This window comes from Oryctolagus cuniculus, chromosome 6 (genome assembly GCF_051225735.1).
Source record: "Oryctolagus cuniculus isolate XC-2025 breed Fujian yellow rabbit chromosome 6, ASM5122573v1, whole genome shotgun sequence".
NCBI lineage: Eukaryota > Metazoa > Chordata > Mammalia > Lagomorpha > Leporidae > Oryctolagus > Oryctolagus cuniculus.
Window position 1 is genome coordinate 30,234,402 of NC_142872.1, and position 24,344 is coordinate 30,258,745.

The 24,344-nt window shown below is 48.5% G+C and overlaps 1 protein-coding gene across 16 annotated transcripts in view; it reads left to right on the top strand.

The window, feature by feature from the left end:
* Positions 1–24,344, top strand: part of LOC100353508 (protocadherin gamma-C4) — a 193,861-nt gene that overhangs the window by 99,082 nt on the left and 70,435 nt on the right. The window contains exon 1 of one of the 16 annotated variants that reach the window (XM_017341116.4): positions 1,737–4,384. The exons of 12 other annotated variants lie outside the window; for them this stretch is intronic. In XM_017341116.4, coding sequence (XP_017196605.3) covers positions 1,967–4,384 — 2,418 coding nt within the window. In that variant the 5' untranslated portion in view covers positions 1,737–1,966. Of the gene's footprint in view, positions 1–1,736; positions 4,385–5,082; positions 7,737–8,389; positions 12,647–12,716; positions 17,079–24,344 lie in introns of those variants that run through there. 3 more of the 16 variants (XM_089335982.1, XM_089335985.1, XM_017341133.4) reach the window with 3 other exon arrangements.

Consider the following 24,344-nt stretch of genomic DNA (forward strand, 5'->3'; position numbering starts at 1 on the left):
CTACCTTGTTGTGGTTCTTGAACTTGAATACACTGCCTAGAGTGTTTCTACATTTTCACTGATATTCAGTTAGCAATTCACAGCAATGCATGCTTATGGTTTTCCAACTGTAATCATACCTAGTGACACTGTGGCATCCTTTCTGTATTGTCTAATTTCATACTGATAGCTGATAGATACAGCATTTTAATTCGACTCACCTTGCCCAACAGGGAGTCTAAAAAGTCTACAGAGTTAAAGTAAGGAAATTTTGGGTTCTTTTCACTTTGTCAGTTTTGTTAAATTTGCCAATCACTATGGCTGAAGATAAATATGAATTGGGGAGAGAGATATATTTGTACAGGTCCACAAGAACAAGAGCAAGGCCCTGTGGCAAGTATATTTCAGTGGCTCTCTAATGACATGGAAGGAAACCTTACTGAAACTCTAAGAACTCGCAACTCTCAGTCAAAACAGACGATTCAAGCAAGAACTTCTGTTTCTGCAACAAACACAAACTCTTCAAACACCTGATCCCTGGAGGCAGGGATGTGTTCATCAGTCAGTGAAGGCAGTGATGGATGTAGTTTGACCTCTTTTAATTTATTAAAAATACTCTAGGCACCATAAATGTCCACTGAACTTGGAACATATAGAGTGTTCTACAACATCTCAAAATACTTCTGAGACCATGGCTTTATTCATGTCAGTCAGCATTTATTCAATCATAAGTCTGTGGAAGGGCAGCATGCGTCTTCGGGCCATAACTATTGACTGCTAAATCACGGAATCTATTCAGTTTCTGTCCATGAGCACCAATTGCTGTGTCTCCATCTCAAACAAGACTATTTTGAAAAATGCAAGTTCTTTTTAAGAAAGAAAGAAAAAAAGAAAGACCTACTCTTTTTACATCAGAGGCACTATAAGCAAAAGCTTTCAAATGTAACGCAGTGCTGGAATTCTGTATGGTTTATGACTATGGCAATGGCTGTATTCCAGTATGTAGATAGGGAGGAAAGGATAACTACTTTCTAAGCAATATAGGCTACAAAGGAAGACCAGACTGTCTTACTTATCTTCATTACTTCCAGCTTCATGGATAATTATCCTAATTATGGGGGGGAGCAACAGTGATAGCTTCTTTTTTTAAAAAAATTTTTCATTTATTGAAAAACAGAGAGAGAGAAGAGAAAGGTCTTCCAGTCTGCTGGTTCACTCCCCAAATGACCACAACGATCACAGCTGAGCTAATTCGAAGCCAGGAGCTTTTTCCGATCTCCCACGCGGGTGCAGGGGCCCAAAGACTTGGGCCATCTTCTACTGCTTTCCCAGGCCATAGCAGACATGCTGGATCAGAAGAGGAGCAGCCGGGAAACGAACCGGTGTCCATATGAGATGCCGGCACTGCAGGCTGGGGCTTTAGCCCACTGCGTCACAGCGCCGGCCCCTAGTGATAGCCTCTTGATGGAACATTTGGAAAGCTGCAGGTCATGGGATAGGAAACGTATAGACTCTTCACTATATATATTTTTGTCCCCTTTTGAATTTCAAAAGAAACATTTTCATCTATTCAAAGTCAGTGTAAATTTTAACATATAAAAATTATAGTTATGACCACACAAATATATATTTCGGTATGAAAACGGAACCAGTGCGGAGTGAGATTCAAATATTTTGGCTATCAATTAAAGAAAAAGAGATCCCCTTAAAGAGGTGCAGTTCCACAAGGGGCCTCTGGGCGCCGCTGTCGGCCAGTACAGAGCAGGCGCTGACGCCAGGGATCCTCAGCCTCCAGCCTGGGTTTTCCTGCACAGCCACCAGTGCAGACACAAGGAAACACTCCGCCCGCAGAAGCTCCCGGCGGCTCACACCCTGCCCGGCATACAAGGATCCCCACCCCGGGGACGACGGGGACTCTGCCCTTCCCGGGCCGAATGCACCTCTTGCCACTGGAAGGACGCGGACCGAGCGAGCAGTAGCGCGAGCCATGGGAGGGAGCTGCGCGCACAGGCGCCGGGTCGGTCGCCCGCAGGTACCGTTTGCCTTCCTGCTGCCTTTGTTCTGCCCCGCGCTCTGCGAGCCGATCCGCTACTCCATCCCCGAGGAGCTGGCCGCGGGCTCGGTAGTGGGCGACCTGGCTAAGGACCTGGAGCTCAGCGTGCTGGATGTGTCTGCTCGGAAGCTGCGGGTCAGCGCCGAGAGGCTGCACTTCCACGTAGACGCGCGCACCGGGCGCCTGCTAGTGAGGGACCGAATAGATCGCGAGCAGATTTGCAAAGAGCGGAAGCAGTGCGAGCTGCAGCTGGAAGCCGTGGTGGAAAACCCTTTGAATGTGTTCCATGTCGTTGTCGTGATTGAGGATATTAATGACCACGCGCCTCAATTCCGTAAAGATGAAATAAACTTAGAAATAAGCGAATCCGTCAGCCCGGGCATGAGAACAGTGCTTGAGTCTGCAAAAGACCCCGATATTGGTGTGAATTCACTGAGCAAATACCAACTAAGTCCGAACGAGTATTTCTCGTTGGTGGTGAAAGATAATCCTGATGATGACAAATCCCCGGAACTGGTGCTGCAGAAGCCCCTGGACCGAGAAACGCAGGGCACTCACCACCTGGTGCTGACGGCACTGGACGGCGGGAATCCGGCCAGAAGCGGTACTGCGCAGATCCAAATCCTGGTGGTGGATGCCAACGATAACCCCCCCGTGTTCAGCCAGGACGTCTACAGGGTCAGCCTCCGGGAGGATGCGCCGCCTGGCACCACCGTTCTGAGGGTGAGGGCCACGGACCAGGATGAGGGCGTCAATGCGGAGGTCACCTACTCCTTCCTCGCGGCCTCTGACAAGACCCAGCACGTGTTCTCTCTGGAGTCCACGACAGGAAACATTGTAACTCACAAGCCTTTGGATTTTGAAGAAGTAAAAAGATACACAATGGATGTGGAGGCAAAGGACCGCGGCTCGCTCTCCACACAGTGTAAAGTCATAGTAGACATTCTAGACATAAATGACAACAGCCCGGAAATCACCATCACTTCCCTCTCGGACCAGATTTTGGAGAATTCGGCCCCAGGAATGGTTGTGGCCCTCTTCAAAACACGGGACCCGGATTCTGGGGAAAATGGAAAAGTCACGTGTAGTTTAAGTAGAGACGTTCCATTTAAGATTCATTCTTCTTCCAATAATTACTACAAGTTAGTAACAGATGGCACCTTGGACCGGGAGCAGACCCCGGAGTTCAACGTCACCATCAAGGCCACCGACGGGGGCCAGCCGCCCCTCTCCTCCAGCTCCACCGTCACCCTGCGCATCGGAGATGTCAACGACAACGCTCCGGTTTTCCACCAGGCCGCCTACGTGGTCCACGTGCCCGAGAACAACCCCCCGGGAGCCTCCATCGCGCAGGTCAGCGCCTCCGACCCCGACGTGGGCCCCAACGGCCAGGTGTCCTACTCCATCGTGGCCAGCGACCTGGAGCCGCGCGCGCTGTCGTCCTACGTGTCGGTGAGCGCGCACAGCGGCGTGGTGTTCGCGCAGCGCGCCTTCGACCACGAGCAGCTGCGCGCCCTGGAGCTGACGCTGCAGGCCCGCGACCAGGGCTCGCCCGCGCTGCGCGCCAACGTGAGCCTGCGCGTGCTGGTGGGCGACCGCAACGACAACGCGCCGCGGGTGCTATACCCGGCGCTGGGGCCCGACGGCTCGGCGCTCTTCGACACGGTGCCGCGCGCCGCCGAGCCCGGCTACCTGGTCACCAAGGTGGTGGCGGTGGACGCCGACTCTGGGCACAACGCCTGGCTGTCCTACCACGTGCTGCAGGCCAGCGAGCCCGGGCTCTTCAGCCTGGGGCTGCGCACGGGCGAGGTGCGCACGGCGCGCGCCTTGGGCGACAGGGACGCGGCGCGCCAGCGCCTGCTGGTCGCGGTGCGCGATGGCGGCCAGCCGCCGCTCTCGGCCACCGCCACCCTGCTCTTGGTGTTTGCGGATAGCTTGCAAGAGGCGCTGCCCGACCTCACGGATCGTCCGGTGCTCTCTGACCCTCAGGCCGAGCTGCAGTTCTACCTGGTGGTGGCCTTGGCGGCCATCTCTGTGCTCTTCCTGCTGGCGGTGATCCTGGCCATCGGCCTGCGCCTGCGACACTCCTCCAGCCCGGCAGCGGGAGGCTGCTTTGGGTCTGTTCTGTGCTCAAAGTCTGGACCCGTGATTCCCCCCATCTACAGTGAGGGCACATTGCCCTATGCCTATAATTTTTGCGTATCTGGGGCTCAAAGTCAGCCAGAATTTAACTTTCTCGCCTCTGTTGATCACTGTGCAGCCACACAAGATATTCTCAACAAAGAAAGCTCTTCTATGCTATTGGCAAGCATTTTAGCTCCTAGCGTTGAAACAGATGAGAAGACTGAAAAGGTACGTATTTAAAATAATGCCTCCTATATTCCAGTATGCCAGTGTATTCCCATATAGCACTGCTATTTCAAGACTTTAGATCACTTTGTTGTAAAGATTTTAAAACAAGTGTAGATCAAAACTATAGGCGTCGTTAAAAGGTTACAATGCTTCAATCCTTGTACAATGCAAAGGCATTTTAAGGTTTAAAAAAAATGCATGGGAAATCGCGGGCGAAACACTTGTTGGTTAAGGATTTGGAAGGTTATGTCCTGACATCCTAGATGGCAACTCTATGCTGTTCAGTTTTTCTTAAACGGCTTATTTCACTCAGAAAACACTGGTAAGATAATTTGCCATGCGTCCTACCTGATGATGTCGTTGGAATTGTGCTATTTTCACATCTGCAAATGCTACACTCGCCGTCAGTTAAAAGTCACTTAGAACCAAATCTAATCTGAAAGTTTTCAGTCCACTCGTATTTTGAAAGCTTTTTTTAAACTAAGCAGACCTTTTTAATAAATAGTCCTTCCATAGAGCCCTTAATAGACTTTTGGCATCACCCTATGTAACTATTGTTTGCAGTTTTAAGCTTTGCAAATAGCTGCGATTCACGAAAAGGTGGGTAATCATTTCTATCGGAACCAGCACATTGGTTTTTTCTTAGTCGTTGCAATAATAAGAGTGGGCTCTAGGCGCCGCTGTTCACCAGTCGGGGAAGGGAAGGCGCGCGCATGGAGCCCCTCCCTTCCCCACCGCGCCGGCACAAAGCCGAACGAGATGGATACTCACAGATCCTGACGCCGGACACTTGAGAGTACTTTGCTTCGTTTTCTAACATATTTTGGATGTGGACGGCCTGAGATCTCGCAGAAACAAAAGCTGGTTCAGAACAAACCGGCTCAAGAAACAGCGGAATACCGCCTCCGACCCTGCCATGGCGAATCGGCCACAGCGCCTGAACCGCAGCGGGCTGGCCCTGCTGTGCATCTTCCTGGGGACGCTGCAGCAGTCCGGGGCCGGGCAGATCCGATACTCGGTGCCAGAAGAGACGGACAAGGGCTTCTTGGTGGGCAACGTCTCCAAGGACCTGGGTCTGGAGCCCGGGGAGCTGGCGCAGCGCGGAGTCCGCATCGTGTCCCGAGGTAGGGCGCAGCTGTTCGCGCTGAGTCCGCGAGGCGGCGGCTTGGTCACGGCGGGCAGGATAGACCGGGAGGAGCTCTGTGAGATGGTGTCCTCCTGTTTTTTAAATATAGAGATTCTTGTGGAAGACACCTTGAAGATTTACGGAGTGGAGGTGGAAATACTGGATATTAACGATAACGCCCCCAGCTTCCGGGAAGAGGAAGTAGAGATAAAAGTTAGCGAGCACGCAGCCCCTGGATCGCGGTTCCCCCTTCCCAGCGCCAGGGATCCGGACGTGGGCGCGAACTCCCTCCAGAGCTACCAGCTCAGCCCTAACAGCTACTTTACTTTGCAAGTGCGAGGCGGCGAAACAAATGGGGCCAAGAATCCGGAGCTAGTGCTGGAGGGAGGCCTGGACCGGGAGAGGGAGGCTGCGCACCTGCTGCTCCTCACAGCCTTCGATGGAGGGGAGCCCGTGCGCAAGGGCACGATTCCCATTCGTGTGGTGGTCCTCGACGTAAATGACCACATCCCAAAGTTCACCCAGTCTGTGTACCGAGTGAGCGTTCCCGAAAACCTCAGCTCGGGAACTCGGGTGCTCGTGGTAAACGCAACAGATCCAGATGAGGGAGCCAATGGGCAAGTGATGTATTCATTCGGGAATGTGGAAAGCAAAGCTTCCGGAATATTCCAGTTGAATCCTCAGACTGGAGAGGTTCTAGTACGGGGGTCCCTGGATTTTGAAAAGTATAGATCCTTTGAGATGGAAGTTCAAGGCCAAGATGGTGGAGGTCTTCTGACCACAGCAAAGGTGGTGGTCACCCTTGTGGATGTGAATGATAATGCTCCAGAGATAACCATCACCTCTGCTACTCACTCCATGCTGGAAAATTCGCCTCCAGGTACAGTCGTTGCTCTTTTAAACGTGCAAGACCAAGATTCTGGAGAAAATGGACAGGTCTCCTGTTTCATTCCTAACAATCTGCCTTTTAAATTAGAAAAGACTTATGGAAATTATTACAAGTTGGTAACAAACAGACCACTGGACAGGGAGCAGGTCCAGAGCTTCAATATAACATTGACAGCCAGGGACCAGGGGATTCCACCCTTGTCTACAGAAACTTACATCACGCTGAACGTTGCAGACGACAATGATAACCCTCCAGCTTTCTCTCACTCCTCCTACTACGCTTACATTCCTGAAAACAACCCCAGAGGAGCCTCTGTTTTCTCGGTGACTGCCCTTGACCCAGACAGCCAAGAGAATGCACAGGTCACCTACTCTCTGATGGAAGATACCATCCAAGGGGCACCTCTATCCTCCTACATCTCCATCAACTCGGACACTGGTGTCCTGTATGCACTTCGGTCTTTTGACTACGAGCAGTTTCGAGACCTGCAGCTGTGGGTGACAGCCAGCGACAGCGGGGACCCACCACTCAGCAGCAATGTGTCACTGACCCTGTTCGTGGTGGACCAGAACGACAACGCCCCCGAGATCCTGTATCCCAACCTCCCCACCGATGGCTCCACAGGCGTGGAGCTGGCGCCCCGTGCCGCAGAGCCCGGATACCTGGTCACCAAGGTGGTGGCAGTGGACAGAGACTCGGGCCAGAACGCCTGGCTGTCCTACCGCCTGCTCAAGGCCAGCGAGCCGGGGCTGTTCGCCGTGGGGCTGCACACGGGCGAGGTGCGCACGGCGCGCGGCCTGCTGGACAGAGACGCGCTCAAGCAGAGCCTCGTGGTGGCCGTCCAGGACCACGGCCAGCCCCCGCTCTCGGCCACCGTCACGCTCACCGTGGCCGTGGCCGACAGCATCCCCGACGTGCTGGCGGACCTGGGCAGCCTCAAGCCTTCCGCCAGTGCGGACGAGTCGGACCTCACGCTGTACCTGGTGGTGGCGGTGGCCGCGGTGTCCTGCGTCTTCCTGGCCTTCGTCATCGTGCTGCTGGCACTCAGGCTGCGGCGCTGGCACAGCTCTCGCCTGCTGCGGGCGTCGGGCTGTGGCGGGCTGGCGGGCGTGCCGGCCTCGCACTTTGTGGGCGTGGACGGGGTGCGTGCCTTCCTGCAGACCTATTCCCACGAGGTCTCCCTTACTGCAGATTCAAGGAAGAGCCATATTATCTTCCCGCAGCCCAACTATGCGGACACGCTCCTCAGCCAGGGGAGCTGTGGGAAAAGCGAGCCACTCTTAATAGGTGAAGACTCAGCTACTATTTTAGGCAAATGTGATCCGATAAATAATCAGGTGAGTTCTATTGGTCTTCTGATTGTTGGTGTCTTGGCACAAATCTTTTAGAGGACTTTTTTTCTCGCCGTGTTTTTGGGGGCATCCTTATTTCATACATATTTAGAGTGGCACATGCTGTGTACTTTACCTTTCATCAGATTCCCATCATTCTGCAGGAATTTCTTGTGAAAGTCATTTTAAAAGTCCCGGTATATTTTGTTTCAAGTGACCAGTTGGCCTACTTTGTAGTAAGTTGAATTGTAGTATTATTTTTCTATCATCAGTGTCTGTGGCTCTCCATATAAACTGAATATGACTCAAATCAATGATTAACAAAGGATTTCACCTATTTCCTATTTCGATTTCTTGTTGCCTATGCTGGTTTGCAGGTATATTCTACCATTGTTTTCTAATACTTCTAATGCCCAAATGCGATCTTATTGATTCATTAACTTTCATTCTCGTTAGTTTATCTACACACACACACACTGTGTAAGCTTTTTTTCTGAGCATGAAATAGTTCTATCTTGATTCTTAATGGCTGGTAATGTGTTTAGATACTGCTGACTATTTCAACATTATCTCATTGCTTCGTCTTGATCCAAAGAGATGTACTTTTTAGCATTTAATTACAGGACATTTTGGGTGAGAGGAATGTAGGTCAAATTTTTTCCTTAAGTTCCAGATATCTTTTCTATTATATAGTGATACCAGTATTCTGAAGAAGAAGTAATTGGATTATTGAACTGGTGTTATTTACTTTTATTCTTTTACATTAGTGTCTATGCAGAAAGCTTTTTAATATAGTAAATGCACATACAGAATTAACAATTTTGATCCAGTGCTTCTCAAAAAATTATTTTAAAATCTGCTGAAGATCCTGTGCTTTTCAGATTTATACAGCATAGCTAAGGTATAAACAATGGAGGTAGGCACTGAGACTGATTTCACTGGTATTCCTCTGGATACTTTCTGTTGATTTTCAGTATACCTAGGAGTCATCGATTCCTCCTTCATTTCATCATAGACTCACTTTGTAGTACATAGAAGTATACTCAATTACTGTGTTCAAAGCCTACTTGTTATCAAAGGCTTGGTGGCTACCTAATGACATTCATGACATAAAGCCTAGGAACACAGGTGAGTAAATGGGACTTATCTAGGGTATTTGATCACAAGAATAATTTTCCCCATCAGTCCAGCTCAGCACTCTCATCACTTCTAGATATTTGGCCCAGGTTGCTTACACATTCACATTCAATTTCAAGTTTATGTTTCTTATGTAAGAATTGACCTTGGTATAATTAACTGCATATTGAGTATCTAGGACTTGGGCAAGAAGAATTTCATCTGTAGGAAAGAGAATTCTTTCAATAGCTACCTAAATTTGTCTCGAAGAAAAGAAAATATTAGCATGTTTTGAGCATCTAGCAATAGGAATCATGCTTATGACATTTCCAAACTAAGAAAAAAATAGTTAAGGCATTGTATACTTGAACTGGAATTAGATTTTAAAAAAGCATATGAGGGGTTTGACTGTGAGACAGAGGTTGTTCCATATTTTTAAGCACTAAACTATACTGAACTAGTTAGGAGGCAAAAAAAGTAGTGGAGGACAAAAAAGGAAGGTTGAATTTGAAACTTGATATTTATAGGGTTACTCAAGGTAGTGCTAAAGTACTGTTATGACTTATAGTCCAATTAAATAAGAGGATAAAAATAGAATGCTCTCACATTTCCTGTCATTAAATTCCTACAGAAACCTACTAAGTTATACCTTTATATTTATGATGAAAGTATAAAACAATTAATGCTCTTCATAGATCTCTATTTTAAGCAATAAGGAATATTTTATGGCACTGGCCATCTTTGTTCTGAGTATGACTTAGGTAGCTTTGAAAAAAGGAAAAGTATCTGCTCATCTGATTGAAGACAATCCTGGATGTCATTTCATATCTATCAAAATTTCCCCCTACCACTTGGTGGGGCTCTTTTCCCACGTGATCTTTGTCCTATATCTGGAGAGAAGAGTGACTGCTTCTTCCAATAAGTGCATTGCCTCTGATTAGAAAAAGACTAGCTTTAACCTCTCATTACTGGGCTAATGGCTCTTCTATAGGATCCCATGTCTAAGGAGCCTTCCTTGGTGGTAAACACTGGGAAACAGACACACTCAACACTAGTGAACTGCCTAGTTCTCCATACATCAGTCTAGTATATCTATAGGAAAACCAAATCCCATTGAATTTGCAAAGCCTTCTGACTGCAGTTTTCTAAATAGACTCCGAGCGCCGCTGTTGACCAATGTGCTGCAAGAGCTGGAGCCCGCGATCCACCCGGGTGAAACTGCGCAGTCACAGAAGCAAGTTAGAAAGGATAGTCGCCGGGTTTCGGGTTTTCTGCTTGGCAAATCTGATTTTGTAGGGGTTGAGATACCCTTAAATTGGGAGAAGTGGATTTTCTACCCGGTGAAGCGTCTCCTCTGAGCATCCGAGGCTGCAGTGACGATGGGGAGTAGGGTGAAGGAGAGGAGCCGGACTCGGCGGCGGCGGCAAGTACTCTTTCCCTTCCTGCTGCCTTTGTTCTGCGGGGCTCTCTCAGAGCAGACCCGATATTCTATTCCGGAAGAAATGCCGAGGGGCTCGGTGGTGGGGAACCTGGCTCAGGACCTGGGGCTGCAGGTTCCGGATTTAGTGACCCGCAACCTCAGAGTTAGTGCAGACAAAGAATACTTTACCGTGAGCGTGGAGAATGGGAACCTGCTTGTGAGTGACAGAATAGATCGGGAGTCGCTCTGCTCCCAAAAACCTCTGTGTGTCGTGCCCCTGGAAATTGTAGCAGAAAATCCTCTAAATGTTTTTCACATAAATGTGGTGATAGAAGATATAAATGACAATCCGCCCCATTTCCCGCAAAATAGCATTGCTTTACAAATCAATGAACTTGCAATTCCAGGCACTCGGTTTGGCCTGGAATCTGCTATAGATGCAGACGTAGGGTCTCACTCCCTCCAGAGTTACCAACTCAGCTCCAATAAGCACTTCTCTCTGACGGTGAAGGGCAAGGCTGAAGGGAAGAACGCTCCAGAATTGGTGTTGGAGAAGCCCCTGGATAGAGAACAGCAGAGCTCTCTTCTCCTGGTGCTGACAGCGGTGGATGGGGGCGATCCGGTCCTATCTGGCACAGCTCAAATTCATATCAAGGTCACTGATGCCAATGATAACGCCCCGGTATTCAGCCAGGATGTGTACAAAGTCAGCCTTAGGGAAAATGTGCCCAGAGGCACCTCTGTGGTAAAGGTGACAGCCACCGACCGGGACGAGGGCATCAATGCGGAGATCATTTACGCCTTCAAAACCCTGCGGGATGATGTTGGAAACATGTTTATGATAGACCAGCACACTGGAGAAGTTCAGTCCAAAGACTCCATCGACTTTGAAGTCAGCAGCAGTTATACCCTGAGTGTGGAAGCCATGGACGGTGGCGGCATGGCCGCAGAATGTAAAATTATACTAGAAATTCTAGACGAGAACGACAATGCCCCAGACGTGGTTTTTACTTCTGTGTCGAATTCCATAACAGAGGACGCAAAACCAGGGACAGTGATCGCTCTCTTCAAAACACATGATAAAGATTCTGGAGAAAACGGACAGGTCACATGCTTCATAAAAGAAAAAGTTCCTTTTCGAATCGAATCTTCTGCCAGTAATTACTACAAGTTAGTAACAGATGGCACCCTGGACCGGGAGCAGACCTCGGAGTACAACGTCACCATCATCGCCACCGACGGGGGCCAACCGCCCCTCTCCTCCAGCTCCACCGTCACCCTGCGCATCGGAGACGTCAACGACAACGCTCCGGTTTTCCACCAGGCCGCCTACGTGGTCCACGTGCCCGAGAACAACCCCCCGGGAGCCTCCATCGCGCAGGTCAGCGCCTCCGACCCCGACGTGGGCCCCAACGGCCAGGTGTCCTACTCCATCGTGGCCAGCGACCTGGAGCCGCGCGCGCTGTCGTCCTACGTGTCGGTGAGCGCGCACAGCGGCGTGGTGTTCGCGCAGCGCGCCTTCGACCACGAGCAGCTGCGCGCCCTGGAGCTGACGCTGCAGGCCCGCGACCAGGGCTCGCCCGCACTGCGCGCCAACGTGAGCCTGCGCGTGCTGGTGGGCGACCGCAACGACAACGCGCCGCGGGTGCTGTACCCGGCGCTGGGGCCCGACGGCTCGGCGCTCTTCGACACGGTGCCGCGCGCCGCCGAGCCCGGCTACCTGGTCACCAAGGTGGTGGCGGTGGACGCCGACTCTGGGCACAACGCCTGGCTGTCCTACCACGTGCTGCAGGCCAGCGAGCCCGGGCTCTTCAGCCTGGGGCTGCGCACGGGCGAGGTGCGCACGGCGCGCGCCTTGGGCGACAGGGACGCGGCGCGCCAGCGCCTGCTGGTCGCGGTGCGCGATGGCGGCCAGCCGCCGCTCTCGGCCACCGCCACCCTGCTCTTGGTGTTTGCGGATAGCTTGCAAGAGGCGCTGCCCGACCTCACGGATCGTCCGGTGCTCTCTGACCCTCAGGCCGAGCTGCAGTTCTACCTGGTGGTGGCCTTGGCGGCCATCTCTGTGCTCTTCCTGCTGGCGGTGATCCTGGCCATCGGCCTGCGCCTGCGACACTCGTCCAGCCCCGCCGCCTGGGGCTGCTTCCAGCCCGCTCTCTGTTCTAAGACTAGACCAAGTGGTTCTCTCAACTACAATGAGGGGACTTTGCCTTATTCCTACAATCTGTACGTTGCTTCTGATTCTCGAAAAACAAGGTTTGATTTTCTCACCATGACTCCAGAAATGGTTCCCCCACAAGATCTTTCTAATGAAGCTTCCTTAGTAATTAGTGTCAATGAGGAGAATAACAAGATAAGCTCTGACGCTGTTGCTCCTGCTCAGGTGAGTTTCGTTAAAAAATGGTTTGGATTAATTTTCAAACCAATATTTTGGCAAGAAAATTTTAAAACATACTATTGCTTCCACTTTGCTGCTGCTCTCTCGCTCACTCTCACTTTCGGTATTTTTTCCCTTCTCCTTGGGCCAGTAACTAGTGTTAGCCTTAAGGTATTCTGGACTATTTTGACAGTTTCGCCTGAGCTATTCTTTATCCACGTACACCAACCAAACAAAAAACCTACTATGAGAAGTGTTATGATGCTGCTGCCATTCAAATATTTTTAATTAAACAGTAATTTTTTTCTTTCTATGGTGTTCTTTGGGAGATAAATATTTTAAATATATGACTTTATTAAAATACATTGAGAGGTAATTCAGGAGAATGGTCTTTTTAAAATAATGATCTGGCAATGACTTGATAATATTTAAGGTAACTGAAAAGGTAATCTTGGAATCGCACCATGTAGATGAATTTTGTGTCTGATCTTTTCTCACAGCTACCTGTAGATTTCCTTCCAGTTTTAAAGGTATCGTTTTGTTTTACGCATATGAAACGTGCTTATCTTCAGAATTTAAATATTTATATTCATGAACGTACAGTAGATAGTTATCACAGAGATAATTTTTCTCTCTGTTTTGATGGGCTTCCAAATGTATTAATAGTAAACCTCAAAAGTTGGAATTCAGTTAATTACACAGGAAAATGTAAATGTATCCTATTCTTCAGATTGTTCTTTCTCTTTAACTCTTCCCCAACACTAAACATTATTTCAAAATATACTATACTAGTAGAATTGTGGAAGTACTACCATTATTTGCAGTCAATACAAGTTGTAATACTTCCATTTTATTCTTTTTAAAAAAATTTATTATTTATTTGAAAGAGTTACAGAGAGGCAGAGGCAGAGAGAGAAGGAGATAGAGAGGTCTTCCATCCGCTGGTTACTTCCGGAATGGCTGCAGCAACCAGAGCTGAGCTGACCAAAGCCAGAAGCCAAGTCTCCCACAAGGGTGCAGAGGCCCAAACACTTGGGCCATCTTCTACTGCTTTCCCAGGCCATAGCAGAGAGCTGGATTGGAAGAGGAGCAGCTAGGACTCAAACCAGCACCCATATGGGATGTCGGCACTGCAGGTGGCAGCTTTATCCACTAGGCCAGAGCACCGGCCCCTTCCATTTTATTCTAAAAATATTAATGTGTCTTCTTCATTCATGTCTTGTCAGGTGTGATTCTCATAATGTGCACAATCACATTTCTCATTTTTAGATTTCCATATCATGAAAATTTTAAGTGTTAAATGTCAATCACTAGTTAAAATAATTCTTCCACTTGGAAAATCTATTGAAGAATCTATTATGGAAAATGTTGCCTCACATTATAGCTGAATCAAAAATTTTAAATAATTTTTATATGATTTCTCAAAATGGGAAACTCCTAGGGAGATGGTGCTCATTATAGGTGTGCTGAGGGACAGAGTGATAAAGCAGGTGCACCAAAATTACTGTTTTTAAAAACTTCAAACTGGTTTAAAAGCTCATTGGAAAATTCAGAAAACACAGGCAACTACAGAGAAGAATCGGAAGAAAAGTGGCTCTATATGGAAAGTTCTAGAGAAATAAAAAGAAACTCGCTAAGTTTCTGCTAACACAAATGCTATTGGCTTAGTCAACCCGTCTTCCGTCCCTATTTGAAGAACAGTAGGTGGAGCTATTTAAGGTATAAAAACCCAAAAATCCTTTCCCGGGAATTCAAGATTGTGTAGTAATTGGTTAGGACTCTGAGCGCCGCTGTTCACCAATCCGAGAGAGAAGGCGCGCAGATCTGCCGCCTTGCATGCGCCTAAAGCACAAAGCACGAATAGATGAAAGCGAACCATCTCAGAGCGGAGACTGACTCCAGGAGCCCGACCGGGGAGCCCCTCTTGACCCCCCAGGGGTCCGATTCCAGGCACGGCTGAAGAACCGATCCTGACTTCGGCGGTCAAGAGCAAAACTGGAAATAATCCTCCAAGAAAGCGACAATGATTCCGCCGCTACTGCACCAGAGCTGCAAAGGGCTGGTCCTGCTGGGAGTCCTCCTGGGGATCCTGTGGGAAACCGGATGCACCCAGATACGCTATTCAGTTCCCGAGGAGCTGGAGAAAGGCTCGTTCGTGGGCAACCTCTCCAAGGACCTGGGGCTGGAGCCGCGGGAGCTGGCGCAGCGCGGAGTCCGCATCGTGTCCCGAGGTAGGACGCAGCTGTTCGCGCTGAACGCGCGCAGCGGCGGCTTGGTCACCGCAGGCCGGATAGACCGGGAGGAGCTCTGTATGGGGGCCATCAAGTGTCAGCTAAACCTAGAGATTCTGATGGAGGACAGAGCGAAGATATACGGGGTGGAAGTAGAAGTGAGGGACATTAACGACAATGCCCCCTACTTCCGTGAAAGTGAATTAGAAATAAAAATGAGCGAAAATGCAGCCACTGGGATGCGGTTCCCCCTTCCCCACGCTTGGGATCCGGATATCGGGAAGAACTCTCTCCAGAGCTACGAGCTCAGCGCCAACACTCACTTCTCCCTGGACACGCAGAACGGAGCGGACGGTAACAAGTACCCGGAGCTGGTGCTGGAGCGAGCCCTGGACCGCGAAGAGAAGGCCGCTCACCTCCTGGTGCTCACTGCGCGCGACGGGGGCGAGCCGGCGCGCTCCGGCACCGCGCGCATTCGCGTGGTGGTCGTTGACGTCAACGACAACGCGCCGGCGTTCGCGCGGCCCGAGTACCACGTGAGCGTGGCGGAGAACGTGGCTGTGGGCACTCAGCTGCTGCTGGTCAACGCCACGGACCCGGACGAAGGCGCCAACGCGGAAGTGCTGTACTCCTTCCGCTACGTGGACGACAGGGCGGCCCGAGTCTTCCAGCTGGACAGTCGTTTGGGGACGATATCCACTGTCGGGGAGCTGGACCACGAGGAGTCGGGTTTCTACGAGATGGAAGTGCAAGCGATGGACCACGCAGGGTATTCCGCACGAGCCAAGGTGCGGATCACAGTGCTGGACGTGAACGACAACGCCCCTGAAGTCGTCGTCACCTCCCTCGCCAGCTCCGTTCCCGAAAACTCCCCCAGAGGGACCTTAATAGCCCTTTTAAATGTAAATGATCAGGACTCCGGGGAAAACGGACTGGTGACCTGTTTCATCCCAGGGAACCTGCCCTTTAAATTAGACAAATCTTACGGAAATTACTATAGTTTAGTTACAGACGCGGTCTTAGACCGGGAACAGGTTCCGAGCTACAACATCACCGTGACCGCCACCGACCGGGGAAGTCCGCCCCTGTCCACGGAAACGCACATCGCCCTGGAGGTGGCAGACACCAATGACAACCCGCCCGCCTTCCCTCAGGACTCCTACTCCGCCCACGTCCCAGAGAACAACCCCAGAGGGGCCTCCCTGGTCTCCGTGACCGCCCGAGACCCCGACTGTGATGAAAACGCCCAGATCACGTATTCCCTGGCCGAAAAAACCCCGCAGGGGGTACCCGTGTCCTCCTACGTCTCCATCAACTCGGACACCGGCGTCCTGTACGCCCTGCACTCCTTCGACTACGAGCAGTTCCGAGACCTGCAGCTGCAAGTGGTGGCGCGCGACAGCGGGGACCCGCCGCTCAGCAGCAACGTGTCACTGACCCTGTTCGTGGTGGACCAGAACGACAACGCCCCCGAGATCCTGTACCCCACCCTCCCCACCGACGGCTCCACAGGCGTGGAGCTGGCGCCCCGCGCCGCAGAACCCGGATACCTGGTGACCAAGGTGGTGGCGGTGGACAGAGACTCAGGCCAGAACGCCTGGCTGTCCTACCGCCTGCTCAAGGCCAGCGAGCCGGGGCTGTTCTCCGTGGGGCTGCACACGGGCGAGGTGCGCACGGCGCGCGGCCTGCTGGACAGAGACGCGCTCAAGCAGAGCCTCGTGGTGGCCGTCCAGGACCACGGCCAGCCCCCGCTCTCGGCCACCGTCACGCTCACCGTGGCCGTGGCCGACAGCATCCCCGACGTGCTGGCGGACCTAGGCAGTCTCGAGTCTCCCACCCATTCTGAAACCTCGAGCCTCACGCTGTACCTGGTGGTGGCGGTGGCCACGGTTTCCTGCGTCTTCCTGGCCTTCGTCATCGTGCTGCTGGCGCTCAGGCTGCGGCGCTGGCACAAGTCACACTTGCTCCAGGCTGTGGGTGGTGGGTTGACGGACCCGCACTTTGTGGGCGTGGACGGGGTGCGCGCCTTCCTGCAGACCTATTCCCACGAGGTGTCCCTTACTGCAGATTCAAGGAAGAGCCATATTATCTTCCCGCAGCCCAACTACGCGGACACGCTCCTCAGCCAGGGGAGCTGTGGGAAAAGCGAGCCTCTATTGCTGTCAGGTGATCCCATGCTTTCTAAAGACAATCGCGCCTCACTTCAGGTGAGTCCAGGTCAAATGTTCTCTGGGAATGCAGTGAAATAACCCTTAGGATAGGTAATTCGTGTCTATCTGAAATGTATAAAGGAGGTGCCAACAAATATGTAGGTGGTAGAAACCAACAGCTGCCTGCTCACCTTCCCTCATGCTTGCTTTTAGCAGTTTATATCTAATAGATTGTTTATGGACAGCTCGTGAAGCACTTTATTAATAGTCCATACGGCCTTCTAATTTAATTTACCAACTCTAATACTCTTCCTGCTTTTATTTTTTTCCCGTTGACCGTGCAGCATTTTTCTTGTGGAGCATCTGATACCAATTTGTCCGTTAAGAACACAGGTTCTTATCGAGGGGTGGAATCTAACTGAATGGGAAGCATAAAGGGAAAAGATTAGTAGATTTCTATAGAGTGGCTTTTAACTACAATTGAAATCATAAAGTGCATTTAATTTCTTTTAAAGTGCAGTAATTTTTTCTGGCCATAGGGGATGCATACATTCATCGTTTTCAGAGTCCTGATTCATTTCTTGGTTTTAAATCATTCACACACTTACTAATATGATAAGTTTATTTCTTACACATCTGGGACTTTCTCACTGAAATATATAGTGCAGAAGTTTTCATGTGAAAACCTAAAAGATTATTTTTCCATCTTATTGCACATTTTAGTAAAATAATGTGTCACCAAGATAGACATTTATTTTGCCCATTTTATCTTCACTGGTGTTGTTAATGATGACTTTGTAAAAAAAAAAATCAGAATTAACAAAATGGGTTTGGGGCCCAGTTTTATTATTGTGGAAAATTTGCAGTAATTTTTTCTACTTCCTACATGAAATTTCCCATAACTTTTACAAACATGGAAAATGTATAAATGCTAACTGTGTCCTGAGAATCTTAGGCTTAATGCAGAGTGTTTCACAGAACTCGAATGCCAGCATAGATCACTGTTGGGAAAACATTGCCTGGTTGCTTTTGGTCATTCTGTAAAGGGGCAGGGAACCATAACATCCAAATTATTTTTCCTTCTTTATTTGTTACCTATCTTCTTTCAGAAATATGATAGTTAAAGCCCAGACTTATGAAAGAGATTGGAAGCCACCTAGAGGGAGGATGTAATCAAATAGCTCTCAAGTAAGGCGGTTACTGATGTCAGTTATACTACATGACAAGCAGGACCTACGTATACCTGTACTGTGTGGTTCTACTTGTGTGCCTTTTAAACAGGAAGCCCTTGAGCTTATCTAAAAGTACAAAACTTGTATTTTCTAAGTAATACAGAGCAGGGATTCTCTCCTGTCATGTAGAAGTGATCAAAGTGTTTATCATATGGCCAGGTTTCAAATGGTAATCAGTGAATGATGTAACTGAAAAACTGAAATCATTTGGGAAGCTAAACATGGTCTAATTGTGGTCTCTGTTCACCTAACTTGATTTGGGGAAAAATCATTGAGAGCTACGGCTTAGAGTGAACCTCAGATATCACTTATCTCAACCACACTTCCAGTTTCAGTTGTATAGGCTTCATTAAAAAGTAGTTCAATGAGTGAATGAATCAGCAAATGAATGTGCTCTGGGGATTGCCTGTTACCAATATTTTGGGTTTTCAGAGGTGGTATCCTAGAAGGACAGCAGCTTTGCAATTAGGTCACTTCCTAACTGTGTCACCTTTGACAAGTTAATCTATTTGAGCCTCAACATAATAGAGAAAATACCTAATTAGAAGATTCTGGTAGGGATTAAGGACACTTGCAAGTCATAGGGTTCATAGGATGTAGTTCATGAAGTGTAGCCTTTTTTTATGGTGGACAAGGGGAAAAAACAATAACGCATGCTTTCAATGCCAGCATTGTTGATATTCTGTTTGGAAATAATGAGTGTGTGTTTGTCTCTGATGACCTGTAGGTAGAAACAAAACTGTTCTAAAAGCTTTTGGGAAGCTATTTTAAAAATCTTAAGTGTCTCAACATGTTCTTAGATAAGAAGCTGCAGTTTTAGGCCACAAAAGGTGGGAAAAGATAGTTGGGTATTTGATAATTTTGTGATAGTTTTTTTCTGACTAATGTGATATAAACAAGGGTCCTGTGAAACTTCTTATTTTAAAAGAGAAGACTCTTACAGTGTGACTGTGGATAATTTCACTAGAAAATGGATCACCCAAACCTGAAGACTGGAGTTATTTATTTTTGGCCATATAAGAATTGAAGTTGGGGTGATTGTTTGGCCTAGTGGTTAAGATGCTGGATTAAGACACTCACAACTGTACCAGGGTGCCTGGGTTAGATGTCCAACTTCAGATTCCAGATTATTGTCAGTGCAGACCCTGGGAGGCAGCCGGGTCTCTGCTACCCATGTAGGAGACCTATATGGGATGGAGTTCTTGGTGGTTGTGAATGTTTGCAAAGTAGACCAACAAATGGGAGATACCTCTCTTTCTCTCTCTCTCGACTTTAAAAATACTGATGATAAAAGATGGTCTTTGGCAAAAATAACTGGAAAAATTGTCTCAAGGAGTATGAGGTTTCTGAATACCATATGGGAAATCTGGTTTGGGAAAGTGTGCAGAAATTGTCAAACAAAATAAGTTATTGATATGTAAAAGAAGCTGGTAGCATTATAATTTCTACTAGAGAAATCATACAAAGATCTATTTGTAATATGATTGAAGGCAAATATATTTTCTTAGTTCATTAAGTCTCTGAAGCATTTTACATAGTGGTTTGCACACCTAGAAAAAATGCTTGAGTTCAATGATAGAAAATAGTTTCTTGGAAAAATAGAATCATAATGCAAATCCAATCATTTTATATATGCTTTCCCCTCTATATCAAACACCCAATAAGGGATTACCCTCTGATCTATGTTACAAAGCTAATGACCTGGGCATTGGTTAAATTATCAAAATAAGTGCCACAATCTATAAGATTTCCATATTGTGAAACCTCATAGAAGCTTCCTGTGTGTATTCAGATGAAGGTTCCACCATCAGTTCATCTTGAGACTGTATTACATGAGAAAAGTAAAGCCTGAGGTAGGAAGAGTTTTAGCTTAAACATACTCAGAGTCAAGAAGAAATTTTTAAAAGGGCATCACTTAGACTTAGTGTGAATTCACTGAAGTTACAAGTTCCTAGGAACATTGAATTGCTTGAGCAGGACTGCACTGCCACCTTTCAACATGCGAATCCCAGTGGGAAACATCTTTCTCTTTGCTCTCAACTCTCTGGAAGCTCGCAATCTCAGGCCTTCAGGCTGTAGTTCTAGAGGAAGGAATCAGACCACCACTGTTGGCCACTGCAGAAACACAGAAATGAGCCGGACCCCCAATATTCCCACTCAGTGCCTTTCCAAATCAACTGGAATGCAAATCCAGCCACGTAAGAGGAACATTCTTATTGTGGCTCCTAGTTCTACAAATCTCAACTGGGAACACACATTGACCAGCGGTGAGCTCTGCTTCTTCTTGGCTGGAGACTATATAATCTGAAAGTAGTTGACAAAGTCTTCTCTGGCTGCTACAGCAGCAGCAATCCTGACAGAGATAGCAAACAGCATTGTACTATGGGCCAAGTGGGACCACAGCAAATATTGCTTCCCCGCTTGTTGGTTTTGCCCTGCTGGACATCCTCTGAGCAGATCCACTGTTCAATCCTGAAGGAACTGGCCAAGAATTTATTGTTTAGAACTCTTGCCAAGGATCAATGTCCAGAACTACTTGCATGGAAGCTGTGGTTAAATGTGGAAAAGGAATACTTCACAGTGACTGAAGAAAGTGGAGAACTACCACGATGGTCAGGAGCAGATACACTCCCCAAATATAGCTTGTATATACACTAAGAAACAGCAGTTGTCAAAAAAAAAAAAAAAAAAACACTAAAAATGGATCTAGCATAGGTTCCAGCAGTCCTACTACTGGGTGTGTATCCAGAGGAGATGAAATCTGTATTGAAGAAACTGTACTTGCATGTTTATTGCAGCAGTATTCACAAAATGCAAGATATGCAATCAACCTAAGTGCTCATCATGGATGAACAAGAAATTGTGGTGTATCTACACAATGGGATACTTTTCAGTCATAAAAAAAATTCTAACGTTTGCAGCAACATGGATGGAAATGGAGGATCTTGTGTTACATGAAACACATCAGGCACCCTCATATGTGGGAGCTGAAAAGTGGATATCGTAGAAGTAGAGAGTAGAATGGCAGTCACCAGAGACTGGGAATGGTGGGTGGAGGCTGTGGAGAGAGAATGTTAGCAGATACAGAGGGACAGCTGGATAGGAGGAATAATTCTGATGTTTTATAGCACAGTAAGTGACAATGGTTGACAACAATTAATTTAATAGTTTAAAATAGCTTGAGTTTTTCCAACACAAGGAAATAATATATGTCTGAGGGTGACGGATAGGCTTATTACCCTAATCTGATCATTAGAGAGTTTACATGTATCCCATAAATATGTATAATTAGGATATACTGATTAAAAATGTTTTTAAATGTTAAGAAATATAGAAAGTGGTAGTTTAAATCCTTTAAACATCCCCTACATTAATATGGAGATTCAGGAGGTAAATGATAATGCCCCCCTGCTCAGTAGGAATGTCACTAAGTTAAATTTCTCTCAGTTGACCCAACCACAGAAGCTGCTGTAGATCTTGATTTTGGAAGCAATTTATTACTTACAAAATTACCACCTTAGCAGCAACACTACATCTTCCAAATAAAAGAGAGCAACAGTGGAAAGAACTGTGTTGAACTTGCGATAGGAAAACCACTACACATGGGAAAGCAGAGCTCCCAGTACTTGGAGCTGATAACCTCTGAAGGTGGGAACCCTGTGCTGAGATCCTGATCTAAGTGCTTAGCATCAAGGATTACCCCTGGTGTCCAGCCAGCAGGTGTACAAGGTCAGCCTTGGGAAGACACACTCCCGGGCCCACCTGGCGCAGAGCATGAACGCAGAGACCTGGAATACCCATATCTCATCTGGTCTTGATCACAGTAGTGGATAAATGAAAACTTCAGTACATTGGACTCCCAAGAAAGTAAAAATAGTCCATGGTTTTGGAAGCAACAGACAGAAGACTGGTTACACAATGTATCCTTGAGATGGAAAGTCTACACAATAAGGACAGCATCCCAGATGTCATTTCCAAAGTGATCCCCAAAGATTCTGCACCTTGAGTAGCAATAGCTTGTTTTAAAACCCAAGATTCAGGGGCCCACGTTGTGGCATGGTAGGTTAAGTTACCGCATAGTATAGGCAGGTAGCCCTGGCTGCTCCACTTCCTATCCAATTCCCTGACGAGGCCTCGGAAAGCAGTGGAGGATGGCCCCTGCCATACACTTGGGAGACCATGATGGAGTTCCTGGCTCCCTGGCTTCAGCCTGCCCCAGCCCTGGCCTTGGCAGCCATTTGGGGAGTGAACCAGCAGATGGAAGATCTACCACCTCCCTGCCAACTCTGCCTTTCAAGTATATATGCACATACACATATATACATATGAAAAAAAAATACAAGATTCAAATTCGAAAGAAAATGGGGAGGTCATGTGCTTACTTAATACAAGAAAAATCGCCTTTCAGAATCGACTTCCTACAGTAATTACAAGCTGTTAACAGATGCGGACCTTGGAACCACAACATATACGGAGTAGGTCACCATCACTACACGCATCACCGCCAGCCGCCTTTCTCCGCCAGCGTAAGCGTCACTGTACACATCTCAGACGTCAACGACAACGCTCCGGTTTTCCACCAGGCCGCCTACGTGGTCCACGTGCCCGAGAACAACCCCCCGGGAGCCTCCATCGCGCAGGTCAGCGCCTCCGACCCCGACGTGGGCCCCAACGGCCAGGTGTCCTACTCCATCGTGGCCAGCGACCTGGAGCCGCGCGCGCTGTCGTCCTACGTGTCGGTGAGCGCGCACAGCGGCGTGGTGTTCGCGCAGCGCGCCTTCGACCACGAGCAGCTGCCCGCCCTGGAGCTGACGCTGCAGGCCCGCGACCAGGGCTCGCCCGCGCTGCGCGCCAACGTGAGCCTGCGCGTGCTGGTGGGCGACCGCAACGACAACGCGCCGCGGGTGCTGTACCCGGCGCTGGGGCCCGACGGCTCGGCGCTCTTCGACACGGTGCCGCGCGCCGCCGAGCCCGGCTACCTGGTCACCAAGGTGGTGGCGGTGGACGCCGACTCTGGGCACAACGCCTGGCTGTCCTACCACGTGCTGCAGGCCTTAGCGACAGGAACACTGCTGTCAGCGCCTTTTGGTCACTATGTGCGACGGCGGACAGTCACCTCTCAACACCTGATCGTCGCGGAGGCATTGCAGGGATCTCTAAAAAATCCCTCTTTGAAGCCAAAGTATCTTCTATCTGCTCGTTGCCTTAGCTTTAGTTTCTTTTTTTATTCTTCCCGATTGTACTGTTTGTTCTGATGTTGAAATGCCAAGAATTGGATTGCTTCTACACAGATCTGCCCCAGATCCAAGTTCCAGGGCAGCTGTAGGTCTAGGACACCAAATTCCTGACAGATGTGTGCTGCTCCTGAGTATGGACCTCCTGATTTTTAAGCTCCGCTCACTCTTCTGGGCTCCAGCATTCTCACTACAGGAGCCCCCTTGAGCCTGGAAAAGGGATGATTCTGAGTACTTGGCCCAGAATCTCTCCAAGGGGACAAATTATTTTTTAAATTTTGATTTATTTATTTGAAACAGCGAGAGAGAGAGAGAGAGAGAGAGAGAGAGAGAGAGACAAGCTTCCATTCCCTAGTTCACTCCCCAGTGGCTGCAGCTGGGTGGAAGCCAGGAACCAGGAACTCCATGTGGATCTCCCACATGGGTGGCAGGGGCCAAAGGCTTGAGCCATCCTCTGCTGCCTTCCCAGGTGCAGTAGCAGGGAGCTTCGTAGGAATCAGAGCAACCAGGACTTCAACCAACCAGCGTTCATATGACATTGCTAGTGGAGTGGGAAATTCCTGATGATGACAAGTTTAATCAAAGGGAGGTTTTCTTCCAAGATGTAATCTCTTCAAAGATCTCAGGGAAGAACATTTCTGGTGACTACAGCAAAGGCCCTGAAGTGAGAAGTATTTGGGTGGTGGACTTTAGGAACAGTGATGGACATGATAGAGTTATCAGATGCAGCATTAGGGCCTTGCAGGCGGGTAATTTGTTTTGATTATATATATTTTATATTTATTTGGTTATATTTTATAACTTTAATATGCAAGTTGTGTTGATCCAAAGAAGAGGGGCAAAGCTTGGTCATTGTA